The sequence below is a fragment of the Sprattus sprattus genome (genome assembly GCF_963457725.1).
Source record: "Sprattus sprattus genome assembly, chromosome: 7".
Taxonomy (NCBI): Eukaryota; Metazoa; Chordata; class Actinopteri; order Clupeiformes; family Clupeidae; genus Sprattus; species Sprattus sprattus.
In genome coordinates, this window is record NC_137926.1 from 33,877,762 (window position 1) to 33,904,041 (window position 26,280).

At 39.5% G+C, this 26,280-nt stretch overlaps 1 protein-coding gene across 1 annotated transcript in view; it reads left to right on the forward strand.

The window, feature by feature from the left end:
• Nucleotides 1-483: 483 nt before the first annotated feature.
• The window catches only part of ireb2 (iron-responsive element binding protein 2), a 41,418-nt gene continuing 15,621 nt past the window's right edge, over nucleotides 484-26,280 (forward strand). Inside the window, exons 1-7 of the mRNA XM_080841958.1 lie at nucleotides 484-593; nucleotides 14,993-15,085; nucleotides 15,347-15,512; nucleotides 16,043-16,180; nucleotides 21,113-21,337; nucleotides 22,573-22,642; nucleotides 25,135-25,318. Of these exons, the coding sequence (XP_080698084.1) occupies nucleotides 569-593; nucleotides 14,993-15,085; nucleotides 15,347-15,512; nucleotides 16,043-16,180; nucleotides 21,113-21,337; nucleotides 22,573-22,642; nucleotides 25,135-25,318 (901 nt within the window). The 5' untranslated portion in view covers nucleotides 484-568. The remainder of the gene's footprint in view (nucleotides 594-14,992; nucleotides 15,086-15,346; nucleotides 15,513-16,042; nucleotides 16,181-21,112; nucleotides 21,338-22,572; nucleotides 22,643-25,134; nucleotides 25,319-26,280) is intronic.

Below are 26,280 nucleotides of genomic sequence, written 5' to 3' on the forward strand. Positions count from 1 at the left end.
GGTTATCGTGATTTGTATCCAGACAAACCGCAGCTCCTGGCAACTTGCAGTTGTTTGAGACGTTTGACAGACCTCTGACGTCAGAGAGCTCCTGTAACAATATGGCGGCGACGCGTTTCGCCGAGAAGCAGTGGAGGCGGCGTCTACGTATACATGTCTATGCATGGCACCATCAGTTTGAGAAGCAATCATCACAGATCTTTCTGCTATCCTGCCCTCACCACTGCCCGGCCTAGTGCAGAAGTAACACCCAAATATTAACCACAACATTGTAAAAGTGTTTCAATGCGCTCTACAAAAACTAATAATGATTGAATTGTTGATAATTATGTCAATTATTTGAGCAAAAAAAGACAAAATAAACAATAATAATATTAAACAATTTCCTGTTTAATTTTTAATGATACATAATGATTCTTTCACAAAACCATTACTCTGTACGGGTCAAGGACAGCCTGTGTGAGATGCAGTGTAACGATTGGAGAAGGCTCCATAGGGAGGTGGTCTCTATACATGTCTATGGTCTCATGTACACACGAGTGAAGTCGTGATCTTTTCAGAAGTCATCATGGCGCTCGCTTCGCCAGTTAAAGGTAAGAAGCTCATGGTAACCAAAACACATTTCAGACCACAACAAATGATTAAGACTACTGTGACTACTCTGTTTTGAGTTTAGGTGACTCTAAACTTAACGTTAACGGGTTGTCAGGTATTGCAGACAAGGACACTAGCACTGCATAGCTAACGTTAATGTTTGTTTTAGTGCATTGATGGATTAACGTTGATTAACGTGAAAAAACTGGTAGATAGAGATGATAGCTGGGATAACGAAGTTGGTTGAGCTAACGCAAAACTAACGAGGTTGTTACATTGTTTATCAGCTATCTCTTTGCAGTTTTTTATTCGTGAAGTATTGTTACTCCCAATGCCACTTGTAAACCTTAAAAAAAAAAGCGGGCATATAATTTATAAGCAAGTCATCATGCCATGATGTTAGCTGACTAATGCAACCATGCCATAGCATTAACGTTAGTTAACTTTATTGTTTGGTATCGTTTTTGAAAGGAACATTAGCGAACGTAGATAGCAAGCTAGCTAGCAAACGAACCGATACCTAACTTGTCAGTTAGCAAGCTAGTTGTTGTCAGCTAGGTTATTGTGTGTGTCGTGCAAGGCTTTTTTTTTTAAACGAAGACCCAATATGTAAAGACCATTGTCAAAATATCGAGGTCGCCGAGTTAGCGTGATATGCCAGATATCATAGAAGCTGGTTGTCTAAGATGGATAGCTAGTAAAGATGGATTGCGAATATGGCAATGTCAGCTTTAGCAACGGGTAGCTGTCACAATCAGGGATAAGTTACCTTTACTTAGACAGAATAGCCGACTTTAACTTAGCGTCTTTAACTGCCAGATTGATTTTCCGTGAAACAACCACCTAGTAAACATATCACGTCATAATGTTGCGTGTAAAGTTTAGGTAACGTTATAACGCTAACGATAGCTATCTTGCTAGCTACGTTAGAACTGACGCTAATATGACTAGTGTAGGCTAGGCTAGTTAAGGTTACACTTGGGGATGCACCAAAAAATATCGGCATGACTTGGGTATAAGACGATACAAACTTATCAAGTTAAATATGTTATGTCTAAAAAAATGTGGCGTTTCTGGCGTTTACACACTTTTAAAGATCTGTCCAAGTGATAGATCTAATGCTATGTTGTAAAACGGTATGGGTGGCAAGGCTAGTAGCTATAACCTCAAAGACTACAAATACAGTTTCTGGGTCAAAAGGATAAGTCACTTGTGTTATGATAATTTACATGTACATTCTAAGTCTTATGGTTATTCTAAGATTCTGATGCTGCCCCAATGGCCAGTTTTAGTCTGCTATGAGATTTACCTGGTTGTTGTTTTACTTACTGAATTCCACGATTCTATCCACACTTTATGCATTGTGGCTATGAAAAGGCTATGCACTATGTAGTTCTATGCAGGGCCGGATTAAGACATTTTGAGGCCTGGGGCTAATTACCAGGATGAGGCCCCTATATCGCCCCGACGCACATCATGACACGCACACACGCACACTGTCATCATTAAAGTAAAAAAAATAATAACAATCAAAGGAAATAAATATTTCTACTGGTCTGTGATATAAATTTATTTTCTGCATGATTCCAATCATTTCGAGCAGTTTTATAATCAAAATTGCTGAATTTGCGCATGTCCTGTTCAAACAGACAGAAGACAACAAGACGATGAGGCAACGACGAGCTGTGCCTCATCTCAGATTGCGCAATACCTCACAAACTGGACTGAGCGTAGAACCTATTTAGTCCTGCTGATCTGACAAAAAACCTCATTGAAAACCTCTACACTTATATTTGACCATGACTGTGAAAATTGAAGATTCTATAGCTAAGCTAAAACATTTCACTTAGCTATGTCTAACTGGCTTGCAAATCATTTGTCTACAATTTTCAATGAATTAGCCTAATCTGCAGCGATATGCGTGAGGATAAGAACTCATACATCTTCAATGGCTGAAAGAATTTACATTTTATTAGATCCGGGAAGCCTGGCTTGTTACCTGCATCATCGTATTTGAAAGCACGTTATTAAAAGCGTTTATCCCTGTCTTAATGCAATGTGGTGCGAACCAAAGCAAAGTTTAGAAATGTGAATTTATCTTCTTCAGTCTTACTTTGCACTTGAGGCCTTTTGCGATAAGAGGGTCAAGGTCCACGGACCAGTTTTCTGGCCCCACTCTGGTGCTTTCTTTGACCGGACATTTTCGCTCATTATAATTTGTTTCACTCTGAATGTTTCTTGTTATGCGCGGTGCCGTTGACTCACTCGACATCGGGCAACCTGAGGCCCCCCTGGTGGCGAGGTCCGGGGCTGCAGTCCCTAAAGCCCATTGTCTTAATCCGGCCCTGGTTCTATGGTTTGGGTCAAATGTAAGAAAAGACTTTGCCAACAATATCTCCTAACTGTTAATATGTTAGCAAGTGTTTTTTTTTTTATCTGCCAGCTGGGCTGTTGGTGGTGTTTTTCAGATAGGAACTCTGTGATGCTTCTTTAAGGTAGGGAAGGCAATGTTGGAGAAACCAGCAAGAGTAAGCTTGATTTTGAAAGTATGCGAACATATCTACTGTATGTGAAGCCATCACACAAGTGGTTGTAATCACTTTGAACCCAAAACGGCGATGGTGAGCTGTTTTTGAGAAATTAAACTGGGCAAGTTGTGTTTCCTGGTTGTTACTGGTTATCGAATTGCTGTGCTAGCTAAGGAAGTGTTTAATAACCTTAGCATAAACGATTTCAATGGAAGTTACATTTGCATGAAATGACAGCTAGTTATCTAGCTGATGATATAGGGTAAACGTATCTATTAAGCCCACCAAATCTGCTTTTCAGACATTAATAATATATACCGCCCAAATTTAAGTGAGAACATTCTAGTTAAAATGATAGTCTAATGTCTCATTTGAAGTGTCAGTAATTAATTTATACCAATTTTCAATGTTTATATTGTTTAATTTGTCAAAATATGTCAAAAGTCTGGCATGGGCTTAATGGGTACTTTATGTATACTCTTTAAGACCATGGGTGTTCCAAATAAGCCCACTTCAAGATTTGTTGATAAATGCAAATATATATTAAAAAGTACTAACAATCCAAACTTGTTCTATTGAAATATGCAATCTCTTAGCTCTCAATAGCTATTTTCATTTTGTCTCTACTCCTTTCCTCTGGCCTGTAAATGACATTTGAAATAGGCATGATTATGCGTGATCAGCCTTTTCAACACAGAAAAAGCTAAACTTACAACATGTCTTCTTGGGAATGTAGCCAACAAACTATTCATGAACAAAATCAAAATTAGAATGGAAATGTATCTTCAATACATTTTGTCTGTATCTCTATCCTACATTGTACTGTTGGCATTTACAACGGGCCAAAACTTCTGGTCCAGACAGCTGGTTGAAAGTGCAGTTGTTTTTATCTAGATATCTGAAGACCTAATAACTGAAAGAAAGAAAGTTTCCTGGTTCAATAGTAATATTCCAAGGTTAATAAATGAGTCAATTTCAGTAATTAGGTGAGGTCAAAGTTAGGCAAGAAAATGGTTCAAAATTCAAAAGGGAGAAAACCTCCATTGAAACACAGCCTAATGGGAGCAGGTGGGCTTAAAGGGAACATCAGTGAATATCTGGTTAAAAGTCAGAATATTTTATTCTACACACATGACATTAAAGAAATAACTACATGCCATGAATCTATATGCTGCACTAACATAACATGAAAATAGTCAATTGATCATGCATTTAAGTAATTAGCTATACTCATTTACATCCGCTGTAAATGGTGTGATTTTTTTTGCTAGTGTTCCCTTTAAGCCCACTTGGTAAAAATGTTTAATAAAAAATAAATAAAGATAAATACACACATATATTATCAATTTAATAGTATAATAATATATTCTGTATATAAAAAAGTAAACTATACATGCGTTTCATGCTTTATGTCATTGCAATGAACAATGCTATGCAGCAACTGTATTGATGCAGCATGTGGGCGGTTTGCTAGTATGCCAATATGCATATTTTCACTTTAAATATATATATATGTCTAATTCTAGTAAAATTCTAACATATGTTTTATTTAAAGCAGAAGTCACAAGTGGGCTTATATGGTACGTGGGCTTAATAGGTACGTTTACCCTAGTTTGCTCGATTTAACTCATACAATTATAATGGGAAAAGCCCTCAGGGTGCCTGTGCAACTTCCTATGAAAGAGTTAATATTCACACATATTAACATGAACTCATCACAAGCTAGCAGCTGCAAACTGTATGTATCTTACCTACAGTGGGGCAAAAAAGTATTTAGTCAACCACCAATTGTGCAAGTTCTCTCACTTAAAAAGTTGAGAGATGCCTGTAATTTTTATCATAGGTACACCTCAACTATGAGAGACAAAATGAGAAAAAAAATCCAGAAAATCACATTGTCTGATTTTTAAAGAATTTATTTGTAAATTATGGTGGAAAATAAGTATTTGGTCACCTACAAAACATGCAAGATTTCTGGCTTTCACAGACCTGTTACTTCTTCTTTAAGAGGCTCCTCTGTCCTCAACTCGTTACCTGCATTAATGGTACCCGTTTGAACTTGTTATCAGTATAAAAGACACCTGTTCACAACCTAAAACTGTCACAATCCAAACTCCACTATGGCCAAGACCAAAGAGCTGTCAAAGGACACCAGAAACTAAATTGTAGACCTGCACCAGGCTGGGAAGACTGAATCTGCAATAGGTAAGCAGCTTGGTGTAAAGAAATCAACTGTGGGAGCAATTATTAGAAAATGGAAGACATACAAGACCACTGATAATCTCCCTAGATCTAAGGCTCCCCGCAAGATCTCACCCCGCGGGGCCAAAATGATCACAAGAACTGTGAACAAAAATCCCAGAACCACACGGGGGGACCTAGTGAATGACCTACAGGGAGCTGGGACCAAAGTAACAAAGGCTACCATCAGTAACACACTATGCCGCCAGCGACTCAAATCCTGCAGTGCCAGACGTGTCCCCCTGCTTAAGCCCGTTCCTGTCCAGGCCTGTCTGAAGCTTGCTAGAGAGCATTTGGATGATCCAGAAGAGGACTGGGAGAATGTCAGATAGTCAGATGAAACCAAATTATAATTTTTTGGTAAAAACTCAACTTACATGTTTTGAGGACAAAGAATGCAGAGTTGCATCCAATGAACACCATACCTACTTTGAAGCAAGGGGTTAGAAACATCATGCTTTGGGGCTGTTTTTCTGCAAAGGGACCAGGACGACTGATCCGTGTAAAGGAGGGAATGAATGGGGCCATGTATCGTGAGATTTTGAGTGAAAACCTCTTTCCATCAGCAAGGGCATCGAAGATGAAACATGGCTGGGTCTTTCAGCATGACAATGATCCCAAACACACCGCCTGGGCAATGTAGCAGTGGCTTCGTAAGAAGCATTTCAAGGTCCTGGAGTGGCCTAGCCTGTCTCCGGATCTCAACACCATAGAAAATCTGTGGAGGGAGTTGAAAGTCCGTGTTGCCCAGGGACAGCCCCAAAACATCGCTGCTTTAGAGGAGATTTGCATTGAGGAATGGGCCAAAATACCAGCAACAGTGTGTGAAAAGCTTGTGAAGACTTACAGAAAACGTTTCACGTCTGTCATTGTCAACAAAGGGTATATAACAAAGTATTAAGATGAACTTTAGTTATTGACCAAATACTTATTTTCCACCATAATTTGCAAATAAATTCTTTAAAAATCAGACAATGTGATTTTCTGGATTTTTTCCCCTCATTTTGTCTCTCATAGTTGAGGTTAACCTATGATGAAAATTACAGGCATCTCTTATCTTTTTAAGTGGGAGAACTTACACAATTGGTGGTTGACTAAATACTTTTTTGCCCCACTGTATGTGTGTTAAGAATGATGATATGAAATATGATAAACAATCAGTAGACAATTTGCAAGCTGCCAATTGAATGGTGATTTAACAGGTTGCTGGTGCTTACACCTTTGGCTAAAACAACACGGCGACACAACTGTCTATTATTCTTTTTTTGGTTGGGGTCGGGGATTTTAAAGCATAACCAGTTCCAAACAACAGAGGTGCACCCTTTCTTCTTAACTAATTCATCCTCCTGCTCTCGAGCAACATCAATTTTTGGGTTTTTGCTCATCCTGGATTGTTAATGTTTTCCTCAAAAGTAGACCTGCCTCATAACTGCAGCTGCCTGCACGCTTCTTTACCACTACATGCGCGCAACAAGGACATGCGACGTGCGCTGAAAAAAATAGGTCCACATAGGGATGGGCGATATGGGTAAAAAATTATCACGATAGATATTTATATTTTCATTCGATAACGATATAAGACGATATAAATTAAGTCTGTTTCATTTGCTTCAGACAAGAACGCCTGTACCAAAGGTTTCAATGTTTCTTTTTTTATTGTAAACTCCCAACATTTCTCAACTTCAAAACAAATCAAAAGTGGAAATATACAGTAATCTTTCCAAGTAAGCAAACTGATGTCTGATAATAACCGGTTCGTCCTTGAAATTTTGAATAAAAAAATATTAATGCCAAATTCGAATTTATGAATTATGAATAAATCGCGATATCCACGATATTGCAAAATCCATATCATGGCGTGGCAAAATCGCGGTATAACTATCAAACCGGTATATTGCCCACTCCTAGTCCCAGTACCTGCACCAGCCACACAGCATGATGGACCCCCCCACCAAATTTGACTGTTACAGCAGCAAGATTTTCTTGGAATGCCGTGTTCTTTTGCCGCAATGCATAACGCCTCTTGTTGTGACCAAATAGCTCAATCTTTGTCTTCTCAGTCCACAGCACTATGTTCCAAAATGTATATGGCTCGTTCAAATGTGCTTTTGTATATCTTAAGGGAGCTTGTTTGTGGCGTGTGCAGAAAAGGCTTCTTCCACATCACTCTCCCATACAGCTGTTATTTGTGCAAGGTGCGCTGAATTGTTGAGCGATGCACAGTGACACCATCTGCAGGTCTTTGGAGGTGGTCTGAGGGTTGTCTTTGACCATTCTGACCATCCTTCGCCTTTGCCTCTCCGATATTTTTCTTGACCTGCCACTTCTGGCCTTAACAAGAACTGTGCTTGCGGCCTTCCATTTCTTGATTACATTCCTCACAGTAGAAACTGACAACTGAAACCTCTGGGATAACTTTTTGTAGCCTTCCCCTTTTGATCATTTGACAAGCCCCCATGTTGCCACTCTTCAGAGGATAATCAAAGAGAAGCTCAACTTGCAATTGGCTACCTTAAACACCTTTTCTAATGATTGGATACACCTGTCTATGGAATTGAAGGCTTAACGAGCTTATCAGACTAATTATGTGTTGCAATCAGTGTTGGGCAAGTTACTGAAAATTAGTACTTAGTTACAGTTACTAGTAACTTATTTTAAAGGTAATTGAATTACTTCCCAGTTACTGTATATCAAAAGTAATTAGTTACTAGGGAAAGTAACTTTTAAGTTACTTTCATATCTGCGTTTAATATAATGAATATGAACAGTACTGAACAGTCAAACCCAATAAACATATATATTTTTTACCTAATTATTTTAAACAACAGGGCAACATGCCTTCAAATCAAGCAGTAGTACAAAAGTCCCTTTTAACACTTAACTTAACACAAAAAAACTGTCTCAGTCATTTAACAGTGTTTTTTTTTTTTTACTACATTAGGCCCAATGTAGTTAAAGTGATTGGCTTACAGTATTAACACCATATAAAAAGTAGGGGGACACAAAACAATCAATTAGTGGTTCAGTTCACAAAATACCCTGAAACACCCACACAGTATTCACAATATGCTAAATATATAATTAGAATAATATCTTTCTAATACATCCTAATCGCTGGCAATCCCCACCCTGATCAAGGTAGGAACTGTTTATAAGTTCCCACTGGTCCCGGTGGCGCTTCTTTCGCCGTTGCCCCGACAGTCAAGATGACTGAGGACACGAACACCCTATACCGTTGGTAATAGATTCCACGCGTTTTCTGGTTAAACAATAAATGTTGGAAACCACGATCGGTGTCCTAGCCTTCTTTCCACAAGTGCAATGAATGTGTGTTAGCGGCCGTGGAGAATGGGAGAAATAATTGCGGTTGTATATCCGTGTGTGAGTGAGTGCGTGATTGTATGCAAGTGCAATGTGTGTGTGTGTGTGTGTTAGCAGTCCTGGAAAATGGGAGAAACAGTTGCGTATGTACAGCCTTGTGCGTGTCTTTGTGTGTGTGTGCATGCGTGCGTGATTGTATGCAGGTGCAATGTGTGTGTGTTTGTGTGTATGTAAGCGGTCGTGGATCTGGGTAGCTGAGTGTCTTTCATGTGCGGTCGCATTGGTCCTGCGACGTCAGATCAGAAGAAGCTAAAGTAGGTCTATCTTGTCTTCTTGTCTGCAAATGTTCATTTTCCACAAAAGATAGTAACGCGGGTAACAAACTCATTTAGATTTCAGTAACTGTAACTGCGTTACTCGATTTAAACAAATACTTAGTTACATGCTCGTTACTGCTAAAAGTAGTGGAATTACAGTAAGTAACGCGTTACTCCCAACACTGGTTGCAATTAATCAGTACTGAGTAGGTACACGTATTCAAATCAACAAAATTATTAGGGTGCCTAAATATTTTCACAGCTTATTTTTCACATTTGATTTAATTTCACACAACTAAATACTTCTTCACTAAATACCTTTGTCTGGAAAACACCCCCTGTACTCAGTTTTAACTAGTTAATTAATATTATACCACTGTGATATTTTTAGTTGAAGACAGAGTAAATTATCATGCAGCCTCAGAGAGGTGCCTAAACTTCCTACTTTAATACGACTGTAAATCTGTATGAGTATCATTTACGAATCATAAAATACACAGCTTTACCTTCACCCTAAAGTTCCAATTCATAGCCAGGTCCGTTTTGGACATTACTAAACCACATAGATATCAAAGATTACATTGGAATTAACTGATTTGTATTGCAAGGAAACAAACAAAGAATAAGAAGAGAGAGAATAACTAATGAGAAGAATAACAAGTGGTGAGAATTTGAGTTTTTTAAAAAAAATTTAAGGTGGCAGTCAGTGGCGTGCACAGACTTTTTGAAGGGCAGGGGCGGAAAGAGAAAAAAAGGGCACATATAGCGCGTTCTCACCACTGAAGAGGGCACTTTAGACACGTTTTATATGTTATACAAATGACACATTATATAGCCTTAAAACAGACTAACTAGACAGACTACTCAGATTAGTTTGCTGTTAGGATCAGCATTCAAGAGAACTGTGTGGATTGCAACGTTGGACTGTGAAGAACACACAGCGACATGGATGTATGAAGGAAATAAACTCCTTGGGGTCTGGGAGTCTTCCCCCAGAACATTTTCAGTTAAGTAGATGCCATTTCCTGTATTCTAGTGCATTTTAACACCATATTAGCACCAGATAATCCAAACTGGTTCTGTGAGATATAGTTTTGGCTCAACTATAGATCAACAAAGGGCCCAACATAAAAGTCATTGCAACAGTAATGTGTCATAGTATTCTAATGTATTTTCTTCACCCAAGAGGGGCTCTGTGATAAAATCACACAAGGAACAATACACATTTAAACTATTTACTTAAACTATTTATTTGACAACTCAAAAGAGACAAACTATGATGAGTCTTTGTGCCAAGTGGAACTATAGTAAAATTCTTCGTTTGGCCATCTGTTTGTAAATGTCAATGACCTTGTTCTGGTCAATGGAAATATCTCCTTCAATGGAGAGGAGCATTAAGTCAGAGAGCCTTTTCTCCCCACATCGGTTTCTCAGCACAGTTTTGACAGTTTAGATAAGTTTAAGTTTTGAGAATGACCGCTCTACTGAAGCTGTTGTCACTGGAATGGTGTCATACGTCTTGAGGAGCATGGTCAGACTCGGAAAAACTGATTCAACGTCGTTTTCTCCAAGACACTTGAGTGCAGCTGTTACATTGTTGGAGGGGAGTACATATGATGCATGGAATACCTTGAGCTCAGTGATGAGGTTTTCTTCATCAACATCATAAAACTTGCACATATGTTTCACAGATGCAGCAGCTTTGTCATCGAGTTTACCTCCCTTCCAGTGACGTGAGACAGTAAGGCAGTGAAGACCTGATAGGATTGACCCAGTAGGTGTGTCATCCTTTCCCTTGAATCTTCGGTGTAGCTCATGGGACAGCCTGTCAAGGAAGCAAATGAACACCTTTCCCCGGTAGTGCTCTTCCAAGTCTTGGGCTTGGTAATCCTCTGTTGCTGATTTAGAGCTATACTTGTACTTTTGAGGTACCTTCCTGCGTCTGGCTTGACCAGGTATTTCTTCTGGCACCTCAATCCCTGCTGCCTCGGCTTGCCTTTTTGCTTTTGTAAAAAGGACCTTGAACTCCTCATCTGTCCTCATTGCCTTTACTCTTTGTATGACCCCTTCGACGATGGTGTATGATGCTGATAAGTCAAGGTTCTTTCTCTGAAGCGCAGCAGATGCAATGGCAGTCTCATTAAAGATGGGTGTGGTGATCTCCATGCACAGGATAAATTCAAAATCTATACTGCGCAGGAGCATCCGGGCATCACCTGCTGCAGAGTCTGGTGGATCACTGTCAGCCATGTTCTGAAAAAGCTTCACCACTGCAGAAAGGACCTTCTTCAGGGATCTCAGAGCATCTTCTCTGCATGCCCACCTTGTGTCAGACAGCCTTTTCAGTTCACAGACTCTTTGACCCGGGCACATGGTTTGTTGGAGTGTCACAAATGCAGCATGGCGTTTTGGGGATCTGGCTAGGAAAGTGTAGAGACTCTCAACTAGATTGAAAAAACTAACAAAGGGCTGACGTGATTTGGCACTCTCCACCAAGACAAGGTTGAGACAGTGGGCATGGCAGTGCACGTATAAAGCTTTCTCATTGTGGCTTTTAATTGGTGACTGCAGGCCGCTGTATCCTCCACTCATGTTAGCGGCTCCATCGTAGCCTTGGCCCCTGATGTCTTCAACTTTTAATCCATTCTCCTCAAGGACTGTCATCACAACATCCTCCAATTCTTTTGCTGTCGTTCCGCTCACATCACACACCTGTAAAAATCTCTCCTTGATTTCCATTTGATGGACAAAACGAACAACAAAGGACACTTGCTCAACATGAGAAACATCTGTTGTCTCATCCAAGAGAATGGAGAATGTTTTTGACTCATCCATCTCTTTGAGAATTTCTCCTCTGCAAGGGCACTGATTATGTCATTCTGTGTCCTGTTGGACAACAGTGATACCTGGGCTGTTTTCTGTTTTGAATGGATTTTGTTGATGTGATCAAGATGCATTTTGATGGTGGAGTCATATTTTGAAAGTAGCTGTACAAGCTCAAGGAAATTTCCTTTGTTCAGAGATGTATTACTTTCGTTCTTACCCCTGAATGCTCCATTTTGTCGTGCAAGATACAGTGTAATGTCTATCAGTCTTCTCATTATCTCCCTGTTTCGTTGTCGTTCTTCCTCTCTTCTGGCTTGGCCTTCCATGTCTGCCCTCCTAAAAGCTTCTTCCAGTGGTCTCTGCTTAAAGTTGCTCCACCTTACCATATGTGCTTCTGTTTTTTTATGCTTCTTAATTTTTTCTGTGCCTTTTTTCCAATTGTCAACTCCCACCGTCCTCCAAGCTACTTTACTCTCATACTTTTCCTCTTTCATGAAAAGTCGGCAACTAAAACAAAACATGGAATCACTTTCCACAGAATATTCTAGCCAGGGATTGTCTTGATACCACTCCCTGTGGAATGAACGCCCCTCAGTTTTTGGGAAACCTTCAGCTGGCTGACAAGGTCCAATGAAGCAACAAAACTCAACAAAACTCAACAAATCTGTTAGAGTGATCTTTGCTGTGCTTTTGAACATGTGCTGGATCAGTGGGATGTTTTAATGAAGATAGGAGGGCATAATTTGTATTTGTTGTATCGTCATCTATTTTCTCTTGTATGTCTTCAACTTCATCATCACTTCTCTCCATATCACTGTTGTCAGTCTTCTCTCTGTCTTCATCATCACTATTTCCCTCCATATCATCCTCATTTCCCCTCTCGCTGTCTTCATCCTCTCTATTCCTCTCCATATCATCCTCATGTCCCTTCTCTCTGTCTTCATCATCACCATTTCCCTCCATATCAATATCTGTCTGTTCTGTGCCTTTAACTTCTTCCTCCCTGATTTCATCATCATTTTCCTCCTGAATATTTTCATCTTCTTTATCCTCTATCTGCCTTGTATCCCTCGGCTCTCTGGTATCTCCATCACCACTTTCTGTATTGTCTTTATCTAAGATAGAGCAAATAACAATAGTACTGTACTAGTTGAATATAATTGTACTGTGTACTGTATATTGTATGATAAGTGGCCCAAATGTATTATCAAATAGTAGGCCAACGAAGGTCTACGGTTGGTCAATTCAGATGCTGGTGAATAAAACCTTGAGAACCATTTTTCTGTAAAAAAATTAAGCATTCTTGATCATGTTAGCATCAAATTCTCTGTGATAATCCAAACAGGCTCTGTGTGATACAATACTAACAGTGAGGAGTAGCCTATAAGCCTACACATACCTCTATCATGATCTCCTTTGTTTCCTTGGATCCAATCTTTCAAAGACAAGCTGCCTTTTGCAGCAGTTTCCAGCTGCTTTTTAACAGCTTTCTGTTTTCTTTCTTTACTGGGCATTCTTAATCTGTAATCATAGAATATGCAGGTGTAGCGTGTATACTCTCTCTTGCGTTGTGATAACAGACGGCGCTGAATCTCTTTGGCTACCACAGCCATTTATTTTGATGAATAGCAGAACAAGCGTGTCTCACAGTCAGTTGTTATATAGAGAGCTCCAGTTAGCACTATGAAACCAGAAATTATTCAGTTCACTGCTCCCTTTTCACAGGTATAGCATAAAAGTTCTCGAGCTACTACAACTAAACTAGCAAGCTAGCACAATGTGGTGAGCTATTTCACTTTAAAGCTAAAACAAAAGAAACAAAACAAAATGGTCTCTAATATAAAATTAAAGACCTCCCGTGTGTATTTAATGCATGCATACTAACATATTATTACAGTTACAATCACAAATTACAACACATTTATCTAGCTATAATAGTGGAGCTCAGTATATGTGACTTACCACTAAACGGGCTACTGCAGACTGGTGATGGTATGTAAGAACGTGCCCTGAAGTCTGCAGAATTGCACCAATAGATGGCGCTTGTGTTACATGGAAAAGCCTGTCTGACTAGCTAAATGAAAAGACATTTTTTAATGGCAAGTGGAATTATTAACTCCGCTACACAGGGTTTCCCTCCAAAAAAGTGTTAGGCCCAGGGACAATTACATTTTAATGGTGGCGGTGGACCGGTGTAGACAGACTAATAGCAGCATAATAAGATAATGCCCGATAGTTTCTGTGATGGCAGGGTCAGGTCACTCTGGAGGGCAGTTTAGCACGCGTTTTGGCACCCGAAAGGGCACTAGAGGGCAGTTTAGCACGCGTTTTGGTTTCCAAAGGGACACTTGAGGGAACTCTAGCACGCGTTTTGGTTCCCAAGGGGCCCTTTAGCACGTGTTTTGGTTCCCGAGAGGACACTTGAGGGCAGTTTAACATGCGTTTTGGTGCCCGAGAGAGCACTTGAGGGCAGTTTAGCACGCGTTTTGGCCCCCAAAGGAACACTTGAGGGCACTCTAGCACGCGGTTTGGTTCCCAAGGGAACCCTTTAGCACGTGTTTTGGTTCCCGAAAGGACACTTGAGGGCAGTTTAGCACGCATTTTATACTGTGACAGGGACATAAATGTAAGATGGCCATTAACAATGGAGTTCCCCTGTATTTGAAAGCTCTTTAGATGTATTGAGAATCATTTTGTGCTTTAGTTATTTAATTGTAAACTCTGATTGTATTGTCTTTAAAATGTGCTAGATGCAATTTTCTACTTCCAATAGTTTGAAGACAACTTTGGCTAGACATTTTACATGCCCATATATTGTAATGCCAGTCAAGCTCCAAACTTCCACTACAGGACAAACAAGCACATAGCTAATTGACATTACAAGCACATAGCCTAAGATCAATTGACATTTTCTCCATGTCAAGCAAGGGTCAGGTTAGCCATAACCTGTTAGCCGTAGACCTAAGGTTTGAAACTTAATAAACCATGGCAGCTGTACAGCGACCACCCAATTTGTAACGTCAGTCATGGCGGATTCACCCTACTGTTTTGTGTATCTTTTTTTATGAGATTGGCTATTGCTAGCATACAAGGAAATGAATCTACACATACATAAATACATACACATGTTGATTATTTTCACATTCTTCCCTCCCACCCTCTCAGGAAATCCTTTTAGCCACCTGATTGACACCCTTCAGGGTGAAAACAATGACAGCCAGTATTTCAATCCACTGAAACTAAATGATCCAAGATATGGTAAGTGAAAAACATGTCTGTTTGGAGAAGCAATTCAATGTTTTTTGTAATTTGTTTTTGGTTGTGTTATTATCAGTTCTAGTAGTAGTAATTATCTATGTTTTGACTAGAATTTGATTATGACACAAAACACTGCAAGTCACTGTGAACAAAAGCATCTGCCAAATTCGTAATCTTGAAACAGATGTCAGAAAAGCAAAATTATTTGCACATTGTTGTGTGTCCTACCAATTGAACTCTTCGTTGTTCTTTCTTTTCCAGAGGAATTGCCCTTGTCAATCCGTGTCCTTCTGGAGGCAGCTATACGGAAGTGTGATGGCTTTTATATCAAGGAGGAGGATGTGCTTAACATACTAGATTGGAAACATCAGCAGAATGTAGCAGAAGTGCCCTTTGCCCCAGCCCGTGTCCTTTTCCAGGACTTTACGTGAGTATGCCGCCTGGATAAGGACAACCTGTTGATGTTAATATGCCGTCTGGATAAGGACTACCTGTTGATATTAGTATGCTGCCTGGATAAGGACTACCTGTTGATATTAGTATGCTGCCTGGATAAGGACTACCTGTTGATATTAGTATGCTGCCTGAATAAGGACTACCTGTTGATATTAGTATGCTGCCTGGATAAGGACTTCCTGTTGATATCAGTATGCTGTCTGGATAAGGACTACCTGTTGGTATTAGTATACTGCCTGGATAATGACTACCTGTTGATATTAGTATGCTGCCTGGATAAGGACTACCTGTTGATATAGTATGCTGTCTGGATAAGGACTGTTGATATTAGTATGCCGTCTGAATAAGGACTACCTGTTGATATTAGTATGCTGCTTGGATAAGGACTACCTGTTGATATTAGTATGCTGCCTGGATAAGGGCTACCTGTTAAGATTATTACCACGCTACTTCTCACCATGTTATGATTTTAAAATGTTCTTATTTGTGATTGATGCACAGGGGCATTCCTGCCATGGTGGATCTTGCAGCAATGAGGGATGCTGTTGCTAAGCTTGGTGTCAACCCTAACCTTGTCAACCCCAAATGTCCAATAGACCTGCTGATAGACCATGCACTACCAGTTGACTTCAGCAAATGGTAAAACTCCCATCTCCCATCTTAAGGTGCAGTTTGGACGGTTAAAGGCATTCCTCCAAAACACTTGAATGTGCACTGCCTGACACCACTCCCACGAACATGCACACACATATAGGCTAAATTACATACAAGCTTTGTGTCAACATAGCTACATAGTCTACTATTTTACAGAGTGTAGCTAACATTGGTGTTGAGCTAATACGTAAGGTAGCTAACATTGGTGTTGAGCTAATACGTAAGGTAGCTACAGGTACATGGTTATGTTGGCTGCATAGTTCAGGAAAATAACAAATTCCCCCGTAAACAAATGAGAGAATTCCCTGTCGAACAGAAATACAGCAACCATTAGTAGTCAGTAAACCCACTGGTAAAACCGCTGCCGTTAATGCTAACCGGTATGCAAAATACTCATGGCTCACTGGTACCATTACAAACCGCCTATCTATATTGTTTTGTTCTGTTAGTCTGAATGTTCTTGTTCAGCTGACATTCTGAATGGAAATTGTTAATGAATGTTTCAGAACGAGATGTGTTTCGTATCTATTCTAATTAGCCTACGTTGTCACTTGGGCATTGGCCTGATATTAGGCTACTTTGAGTGATAGCTGTAATAATCTGGCATAATCTGAGCAGCAATTATAGGAATTTTTTGTTTTTGCAATTTTAGAGAACAAAGGTAATTTACTCAGGGTTTGTACTTTTTCCATAGGCCTATTTGTTTTATATAAGCTTAAAACATCTGCTCAGACAGACACATAGCCTAAACATAAACATACTTTTCTGTTTAATATTACATTTAGTAAAACTTAGTCCACCCCTAAGTGATCAATGCACATTGATCAACACTCTGAAGCATCCATTAACATCCACATTTGCCACAAACAATGTTGATGAATGTTAATTGTTGCAAAATAATGTTCTTTTACTTGTTGCCTTTGTTACTTGTTGTTTAATAGTGTGGAAAGGATGTTAGTGAATGATTCAGAGCATGATGCATTTTAAATGGCATCACTTTTGGTCTTGTGTCTTAATTTTTCTGAAAACAATTGCAGCTGAAAATGTAATTAGTCTAATAATAACCAATAGCTTCAGTAATTGAGGGGGGAAATAGGCCCAATGATAGGCCCAGAATTTTGTATTTTGTTTTTCAAATCAAGAGTAGGCCTGATTTTGACTAATTGGCTTTGCATCCTTTCCTTCTGGCCTTGTATAGTCCAAAGACATGCTGCCCACCAGCTTTCAAAGTACAATGGTGCCGCACAGGTGGCTTTGTATCAATTTTATCCCTGCCTGCTATTTTGTACTGTAGTTCACAAAAACACCCTGGAACAACTTGTATCTCACACTTATGCCACAAACAGAATAAGCAGGCCAATGGCAACCAAATGCGCAGTCCTTTCTTCCTCACTTTAAAAACCACCAGCCGCCACTGGTCCTTAAACATGTTCGGTTCTCCTCCACCCCAGCCACTGTCAGCGACTGTTCTCTACCTCTGCCAGGTTGCAGAGATACTCAACGGGAGACATTCAACTATATTTATTGAAGCACCCTCGTCGTCCAGTGGGCTACAGAAAACTTTTGCGCCTGGCTACCTTTTTACAGTGCATGAAATGCCCTGTATTGTTATTCCTAGGCTTCTTCTTATTACAGTGCATGAAATGCCCTGTATTGTTATTCCTTCGTTTCTTATTCTTATTCCGCTTACCTTTTTCTGCGCTTAATTCAGCTCGAACCGCTTAACTTAGAAACTTCATTCAAACTTTGGCTCGTAGGTCTTGTAAAGGACACTTATGCTATGTATTTATAATTTTTCTAAACTTTATACTTTAAAAAAAAAATAAAGAAAAACTAATACAATTTCTCCCATTGACTTACATTGGGCCATTATGACATCATAATAGGGTTTTTAAACTGGCTTAAACTGGCTTGCACCTGTGCTTCACCAAATCCCGCCAAATCCAAGGAACCTCTTCTCTCTGTCCCTCTCAATTGAACTGTAACTAGGAACATTAAGACACCTTCCATTCTCTACTTTTTTTCTCTCCATCTTTCTCTCTATCCCTCTCAGTCTACTTTCTCTCACTCTCTATATCTCTTCTTCACTCCATTTTTTTCTCCTTTTTTCAATATTTTCACTCTCTCTTTATCTCTTTATCCAGAGCCACTCTTGTTCCCTATTTTTTCCTTCTTCCACTCTTCTTTCCTTTGTTCTTTCCTTCTTCCACTCTTCTTTCCTTTCTTCTTTCCTTCTTCCATTTTTCTTTTCTTCTTCCACTCTTCTTGCCTTTCTTTTTTCTTTCTTCCACTTTTCTTTCCTTTCTTCACTCTTCATTCCTTTCTTCTTTCCTTCTTTAACTCTTCTTTCCTTTCTTCTTTCATTCTTTTACTCTTCCCTTTTTTTCTTCTTTCCTTCTTCCACTCTTCTTTCCTTCTTTCACTCTTCTTTCCATTCTTCTTTCATTATTTCACTCTTCTTTCTTTTCTTCTTCCACTCTTCTTTCCTTCTTCCACTCTTCTTTCTTTTCTTCTTTCCTTCTTCCACTCTTCTCTCCTTTCTTCACTCTGCTTTCCTTTCTTATTTCCTTCTTTCACTCTTCTTTCTTTTCTTCTTGCTTTCTTAACTTTTGCATTTCATGCACTGGTATTTCCTTCAGGAAATGCATTTTCTAGCTATTCTTTGTACCAAACTTCTGCGCTTAATTCAGCTCGAATCGCTTAACTTAGAAACTTCGTTCAAACTTTGGCTCGTAGGTCTTGTAAAGGACACTTATGCTATGTAATTTTCACTTTTCTAAACGTTATACTTTTTAAAATATTAAAGGAAAACTAATACAATTTCTCCCATTGACTTACATTGGGCCATTATGACATCATAATAGGGTCTTTAAACTGGCTTGCACCTGTGCTTCACTGACACCTGCGCCAAATCGAAGGCTCCTTTTCTCTCGGTCCCTCTCCATTCAACTGTATAACTAGGAATATTAAGAGACACCTTCCATACTCTACTTTTTTTCTCTCCCCTTCTTTCTCTCTATCCCTCTCACTCTACTTTCTCTCACACTCCATCTCTTTGCTTCAGTCTTTTTTCTTTCCTTCTTTAATATTTTCCCTCTTCACTCTCTATTTACTGGCTTTATCCAGAGCCACTCTTGTTCACTCTTCTTTCCTTCTTCCACTCTTCTTTTCTTCTTTCACTCTTCTTTCTTTTCTTCTTTCACTCTTCTTTCCTTCTTCAACTATTCTTTCCTTTCTTCTTTCCTTCTTCCCCTCTTCTTTCCTTCTTCTACTTTTCTTCCCTTCTTCAACACTGCTTTCCTTCTTTCACTCTTCTTTCTTTTCTTCTTCCACTCTTCTTTCCTTTTTCCACTCATCTTTCGTTCTTTCACTTTTCTTTCCTTTCTTCTTCCCTTCTTTCACTCTTCTTTCCTTTATTTACTCTTCTGTCCTTTCTTCTTTTACTCTTCTTTCTTTTCTTCTTTTCTTGTTCCACTCTTCTTCCCTTCTTTCACTCTTCTTGTCTTTCTTCACTCTTCTTTCCTTCTTCCACTCTTCCATCCTTCTTTTACTCTCCTTTAGGGTTGGGTGATGTCTCCTTATTTGGCAGAAGACGATGTTTACATTGAAACATTGTGATGGACGATGATATCGTCTCGTCGGGGGGGGGGGGGGGGTTGTAGCCTACTACTCATGACTCAATAATAATACTATTAATAACCAACATGGTGACAAGCTTAATTCTGGTTGCGCTCTGTCAAAATGTTTTAGTACGACTTTGTTAAACTACAAAGCAGCGCCGTTTGCAGCATTACGGCTACCGTATTTTATATAAAACCCCCATATGTAAAACCTCGAACAGTACATTGTTTCTGACCACTGCTGGTCTATTTGCTGGTGACTCGGTGTTGGAAGTGCCTTCTCTACAGCTAGCTTGAAATGACAAGGGGCGCGGGGGACAGTTTACCCCTGTGTCTCCCAAATGGAACTTGTTAGGTTTGAATTTTCCTCTGCTAAAGTTATAAACTAAGCCTACATGGTCATAGACAAACTCATTATTCACATTTTTGTCATTGTGTGAGTACCGTCTTACTTTCACGACTGATGTTATGCTAGGCTTGGGCAAGTTATCTCTGGTTTAAACTAGCTAACGTTAGCTATTCGCTAGCTAGCTAGACAGCTATCGTTATGGTGTTAATTATCTGACTGCGTGTGTTTTTGGCAAACGTTCACGTTGTCATTTTAATCCATTAGCTACTACAATGAGCACATTGATTGTTAAACCATTATTAAACTTAGCATTTTGATTGTTTAACAGCATTGCCGATGTTTGACACTGTCAGATAACTGACCTAGCAGTTACGCTAGGACACTGCCCTGTCAGCAGTCATTTGCTATAGAGTAATGCTGCTGGTAGCGCAGGAGCAGGCTTAGTTAACGTGGATGACATGAAATGTTTGACGTGGGAAAAACGATGAAAAGCTGTAACCTAGACATAATACCCTAATAATAATAATAATAATAATAATAAATTGTATAAGAATAAGCCAATTAGGCATATTGTAGCAGTAGCCTATTTAATTTTCATGCCTGACTTTAATTCATATGGGGGGGCGTGGCATCACGATGGTTACCATCCATCGTGATGGTGGGTCAAAAATGACGATGGACGATGATCGGCACAACCCTACTCTCCTTTTCTTTCTTCTTTCCTTCTTTCACTCTTCCTTTCTTAACTTTTGCATTTCATGCACTGGTATTTCCTTCAGGAAATGCATTTTCTAGTTTATTCATTGCTATCAGAATGTAAAGAATGTCAAGAAATAAATCTCAATCCTTCTGAAATAAACCTGCTGCCTACTGCTAAATTGCAAGTTCTGTTGGCTTGGTTAAGGAGGACTTCCGTTTCTAATTGTATATATTCTGTGTCCTCTTTAGTGCTATTCAGAATGCCCCAAACCCTGGTGGAGGTAAAGGTCATGGCGTTCCTGTCGACTCCTCTCCTGCTAGACCAGTGCAGCAAGGACTTCAGTGTGGCAGGCAGCGTGGCTGCAGCAGGGGGAGCTGTAGTGATTCACCTCTCAGCTCGGGCAAACTCCCTTCGGTACAACAGATAGAGAACACTCCTCTGCTCTGTCCATTCCATCTCCAGCCTGTTTCTGAGTAAGTACTAGTACCACATGATGTACATCCTGTTTGTACAATGTAATGTCTTCTGAATCTGTAACTAGTTAAAAAAAATGTTGCCTATACTTAAGATTTATTTAAATTTTTTCAGTGCTGTCCAATCAGGCTTTAATATTCCCTTATTACACGGCTCTTCTTAATGCTGTAGAATGCTCCATTCACTTGAATGGGGCTTCCCAACGTTCTGCGGTCAACTATTTTCCGATAACTGACCGTTGCTATGCAGTTAATGACCGCTGTCAAGGAAAGTGGCCTTTTTGCCTCTGATTCACATCTTTCGTAGCACTCCGCAAGTAGTACGGTAACTTATCAAGGGAGTTTCAGCGGACGGTTGAGCAGCTGTGTTCTAAAGAATGTTCAACTGTCTTTGAAGTTCAACGTCTTTGGCGAACTATTTCTCTGCTTTTTAACCTCACTACGTATAGTAACAAAAGCAAATACATTGTTAAAAGACACACTGTGTTAAGTAATTTTTTTAGTTTTAGCCGTATAATAAGCGGGATAATGTATAGAACGCCGGTCATTGTCGGGAAAATAAGCCCCTTCACGGTGAATCAACACCCCTTCGCTTCGCGTCGGGGTGCTGTTCGCCCTGTCGGGGCTTATTTTCCCGACAATGACCTGCGTTCTATACATTATCCCTTACTTATTGACGTGGTAGTAGAAACATGTAACCTCCACACATTTCATACACACAAAAACCCTTACAGGTAAACTACCAGTCAAACGCCCCAGGTTTTCACTACTTTTTCATTAAAAATGAAAATATGAAAATACAAGAATGGGAGCATTCAGAGAATGCAAACCTCCGCCTTGTGACCTTGACCTTTGACCTTGACATCTGAAAATCTAATCAATTATTGCCATTATAGTACCCAATCTCCCCACAAAGTTTGATGGAAATCGGTCCATGCGTTTCTGCGTAATCCTTCTAACAAACAAACAAACAAACAAACAAACAAACATACAGGGGCGAAAACATAACCTCCTTGGCGGAGGTAATAAGCCAGATATGTATCCATTACAACAGTATAATTAAAGAGTATGGCACCTGTTGATTAGTTTCAAATCATGCTAAAAGTCGTATGGACTTGAAAATGATATGCTATGGTCTGGAATTGGTATATTTGTTTTTTCCCCAAATGATTTTAAATATTGGTAATTTCACCAAGAGAACTTAAAATAACCTCTACCCAAAACTTTACATATAGGCCAGAAACAACTCTCAAGAACCAAGAGATGGAGCTCATCCGTAATAAGGAGAGGCTGCAGTTTTTGAAGGTAATGTTACCCTGCCGTCATACTGTAAACCAACAACTTCATCTACAGATGTTCAATCATGCCTAAGTTTGGATACTGCATGCTATTCCTAAAGCTACTGTTTGCATTTATTTAAATGCTTCAAAGTGTATTATGAGGTATACTTTGAACCGTTGTCATATAAAGGGTAATCCATTCTTCATTCATTCATATTTCCCGAAACAGAATTTATCCACCCACATACTTAACAGTTGCCAAGGGGTTGTTTCATCAAATGCTAGTGATTGTCACCAACACAATTTACCCTCATCTGCTCACAGGACTTCACTCCAAAATTACCCTAGGTTAAACAGGTTTGACCTTGCATACTTCAGACAATAACATTTATGTTTTGGACATTGATAATTAAATAAAGAGGTAGGACAGATATTTCCCAGACACATTTAAGCCACAGGTAGGTGTTGTGCTTTCAGCCATGGCCCAGAGCAGCATGATGAGATCAGGTCTGAGGAGAGGGCCCCCGAGCTACGAGCTGGCTCTTTGCAGGCTAGGTATGCTTACTATTACAAGGAGAAGCAGAGCTATGAAGCAGAACACATGTCAGTTATGGCATTCATTCACACCATATGTTGGTTGGTTTATTGAAAACAGTTCTCTTTTTAACAGTTACAGTTTCTCATTTATCATCTTCTGATGTATGATCAAGTGATTTTTGTCTGGAAAGTTGATTTGGCACAAACACCCCAAAAGCCCCATTAGGGGTGTGCCAAAATATCGATATTACGACATATCGCGATATTTCGTCTTGCGGGACGTTATCGATATGCTGACGCCAAATATCGATATTTAAACAATAAACATACAGCCGTTCTAAACAGATTCTCTCACAAAAACCCGCAACAGATTAAATCTACAGAGTCATTACTTCAAGACCCCACATGAGTGTGCTTATTAATTAGAGTGAAGTCCACTGCAGTCAGTGGAAAAAAAAAAGAAGAAGAGGGAGACACAAAAACGTTACCTGCGAAGTTATATGTTCTGGAAATGACACATTCAGATGTTTAGATGTTACTGGCAATGCATTTTACGTTCAGCTGCCTTTCTGTATTACAATCTTGTTTTCGATTTAACATTAACATGTAATTCATAGGATTATTACCTCCAGCAAGGAGGTTATGCGATCGGGTCCGTTAATTAATTTTGGCCGTCTATGTCTGAAATTTTTACCAGAGGTGGATCTTGGTCCTGGGACATCCCCATTAAAATTTCAGGATGATCCGGATCTGGATTCTGGATCCGGATTCTGGATCCGGATTTGTGTACCTCCTTGCTGGAGGTCAGAAATCTCGGATTGCTCTTGTTATTATATGCAATACTGAAGCCCCCGACGCATTCATTTGCTAACGTTAGCTATTGCGGACGGCGATAGTTTTCACAGGCACGTTTATTTGGATTACAGAATAGGTATCTATGCAGCCCACGTTTCTAATCTTAAGGGGCCTAACTAGCGTCTGTGCTAGGCAGGTTGATTGACCAATGCTTCTTGTTGGCAACATCCCAGCATCTCGGATGTGGTTTACTGCCTGTGATAATGCACGCAGCTAGCTATGTTAATGTTTAATTTAATGCTTCACGTCACAGCAGTTACGGCTTTTTATTGTCACATGAAATAGGGAGATGGTTTGATGTGACTGTATACAATATCATTTTGTCTAGTTCGCAGTTCACGTTACATTCCTTGATCACTGCTAGACATGCAAGGTGGTAGCACAGGTTTTAGCAGTTATTAGGCATTGCTTTAAATGTCACGAATCCAACAACATAACGGTAGGACCATATACTTTACAGGTCAGTGGTAGTACTATCAACTAAGTAATGCCTGAAAACCTTTGCCTACAGACCTGTTATTTTGCACATTACAGATTTAGTTGAATTTTACAGAATTTAAATACTAATAATAGGTTAAATGCTCTGTGTTCACAAAGAACAAAGTTTTCATAAAACAATTTGATTCTGCTTGTTCAGCAGCACTGTGTCCATTGTTTACAGAAAAGTTGATAACTAAGCACTGAAATATGTTTTCTGCATTTATTTTGTTTTCTAATTTTCTGTTACTTTGCAGAAAACATTTTTGAAGCATTACTTTGCATCATTCTGTACACTGTGCAGTTCACTTTATTTTACTTGTTTTTTCTTGATTCTTGTTTTTTCGTGCAATTCATGTGTAATTCATGTGAAATGGATTCAGTGCAATTAATACATTCTGAATTTCTTCAGTGACACAGATATTGTGATGTACCGTGGGTGAAATTTCTTGCAATATATCGATAATCGCTGTATCGTGATAGTATCGTTATCGTGGGTAAAATATCGTGATAGTATCGTATCGTGGGGTACCTAGTGATACCCAGCCCTACGCCCCATATTATTCTCATGCATTTGCCATTGGACAGGTATTCTTTGTCCACACTAATTAACTCCTTTTCCCATTCTGTGTGACTTTTCCTCTCTAGTGGTGCTCCAACACGTTCAGCAATGTGAATGTTATCCCTCCTGATGTTGGTACAGCTCACCAGGTGAATTTGGAGTATACATCCCAGGTGGTTCAAGAGAGACATGGACTCTTATTTCCTGACAGTGTAGTTGGGACCGACTCGCACACTACCATGATAAATGGCCTTGGCATTCTGGGCTGGGGTGAGAAACAAATTATAATACATTTTTTGCATCTGTTTTTCGTACTGTCTTGAATATTGTAAAACCTCCATTATTAGCCAGTTTTGCTGGTCAGTAGTAGCCAGGTATTCTGTGTATGCAGTCAAATAAAAGCTGGGCAAAAAGTAATTTAGTTTCATTCACATTGGTAGACTAGGTTTAATGCCCATTGGTAGACTAGGTTTAATTCCCATTGGTTGACTAGGTTTAATGCCCATTGGTAGACTAGGTTTAATTCCCATTGGTTGACTAGGTTTAATGCCCATTGGTAGACTATGTTTTACTCCCATTGGTTGACTAGGTTTCATTCCCATTGGTTGACTAGGTTTCATTCCCATTGGTTGACTAGGTTTCATTCCCATTGGTTGACCAGGTTGACTTTCAGCTGAAGCAGACATCTGTATAGTCTGGATGAAGTATATGGTCATCTCTTGGCTATGAATGTTATAATTAGGGTAAGGGCTAGACCTGGGTTAGGGTTGTGTGTTAAACTAGACTTCACTAAATTGAACTTAGTGAACTAGTGCATTAACTCTTGGACAGTGAATGAACTTTTTGACTGTCCAGATCTGGTTTCATCATGACTGCTTGTCATGATCAAATATGTGGAAATATTGCAGCAATAAGAGAAAATTGCAACCCACAATTGTAATTACCTGAAATCCTTGAAATCGCAAAAAATATAGCATTTGAGATCTAGTTTCTAGAGGTAATGCTAAGGCAACACAAGCCATGGGCTAGTCTGCAGGAAGAAGTCTGTAACACTGCGTTTATATTTCTGTCCAAATGATAAAGTGTGCTAGTCAGAGGGCTGTAAATGAGATAAACGCCAGGCTATTGTTATTGCTGCTCTCCAATAAAGGCCAGGGCTCTGTTCTGTTTTCCATACCCTCCGTACCTACCATCCTTAGTTTGAGTATGTAGGGTGTTCCGATTTTGATCGC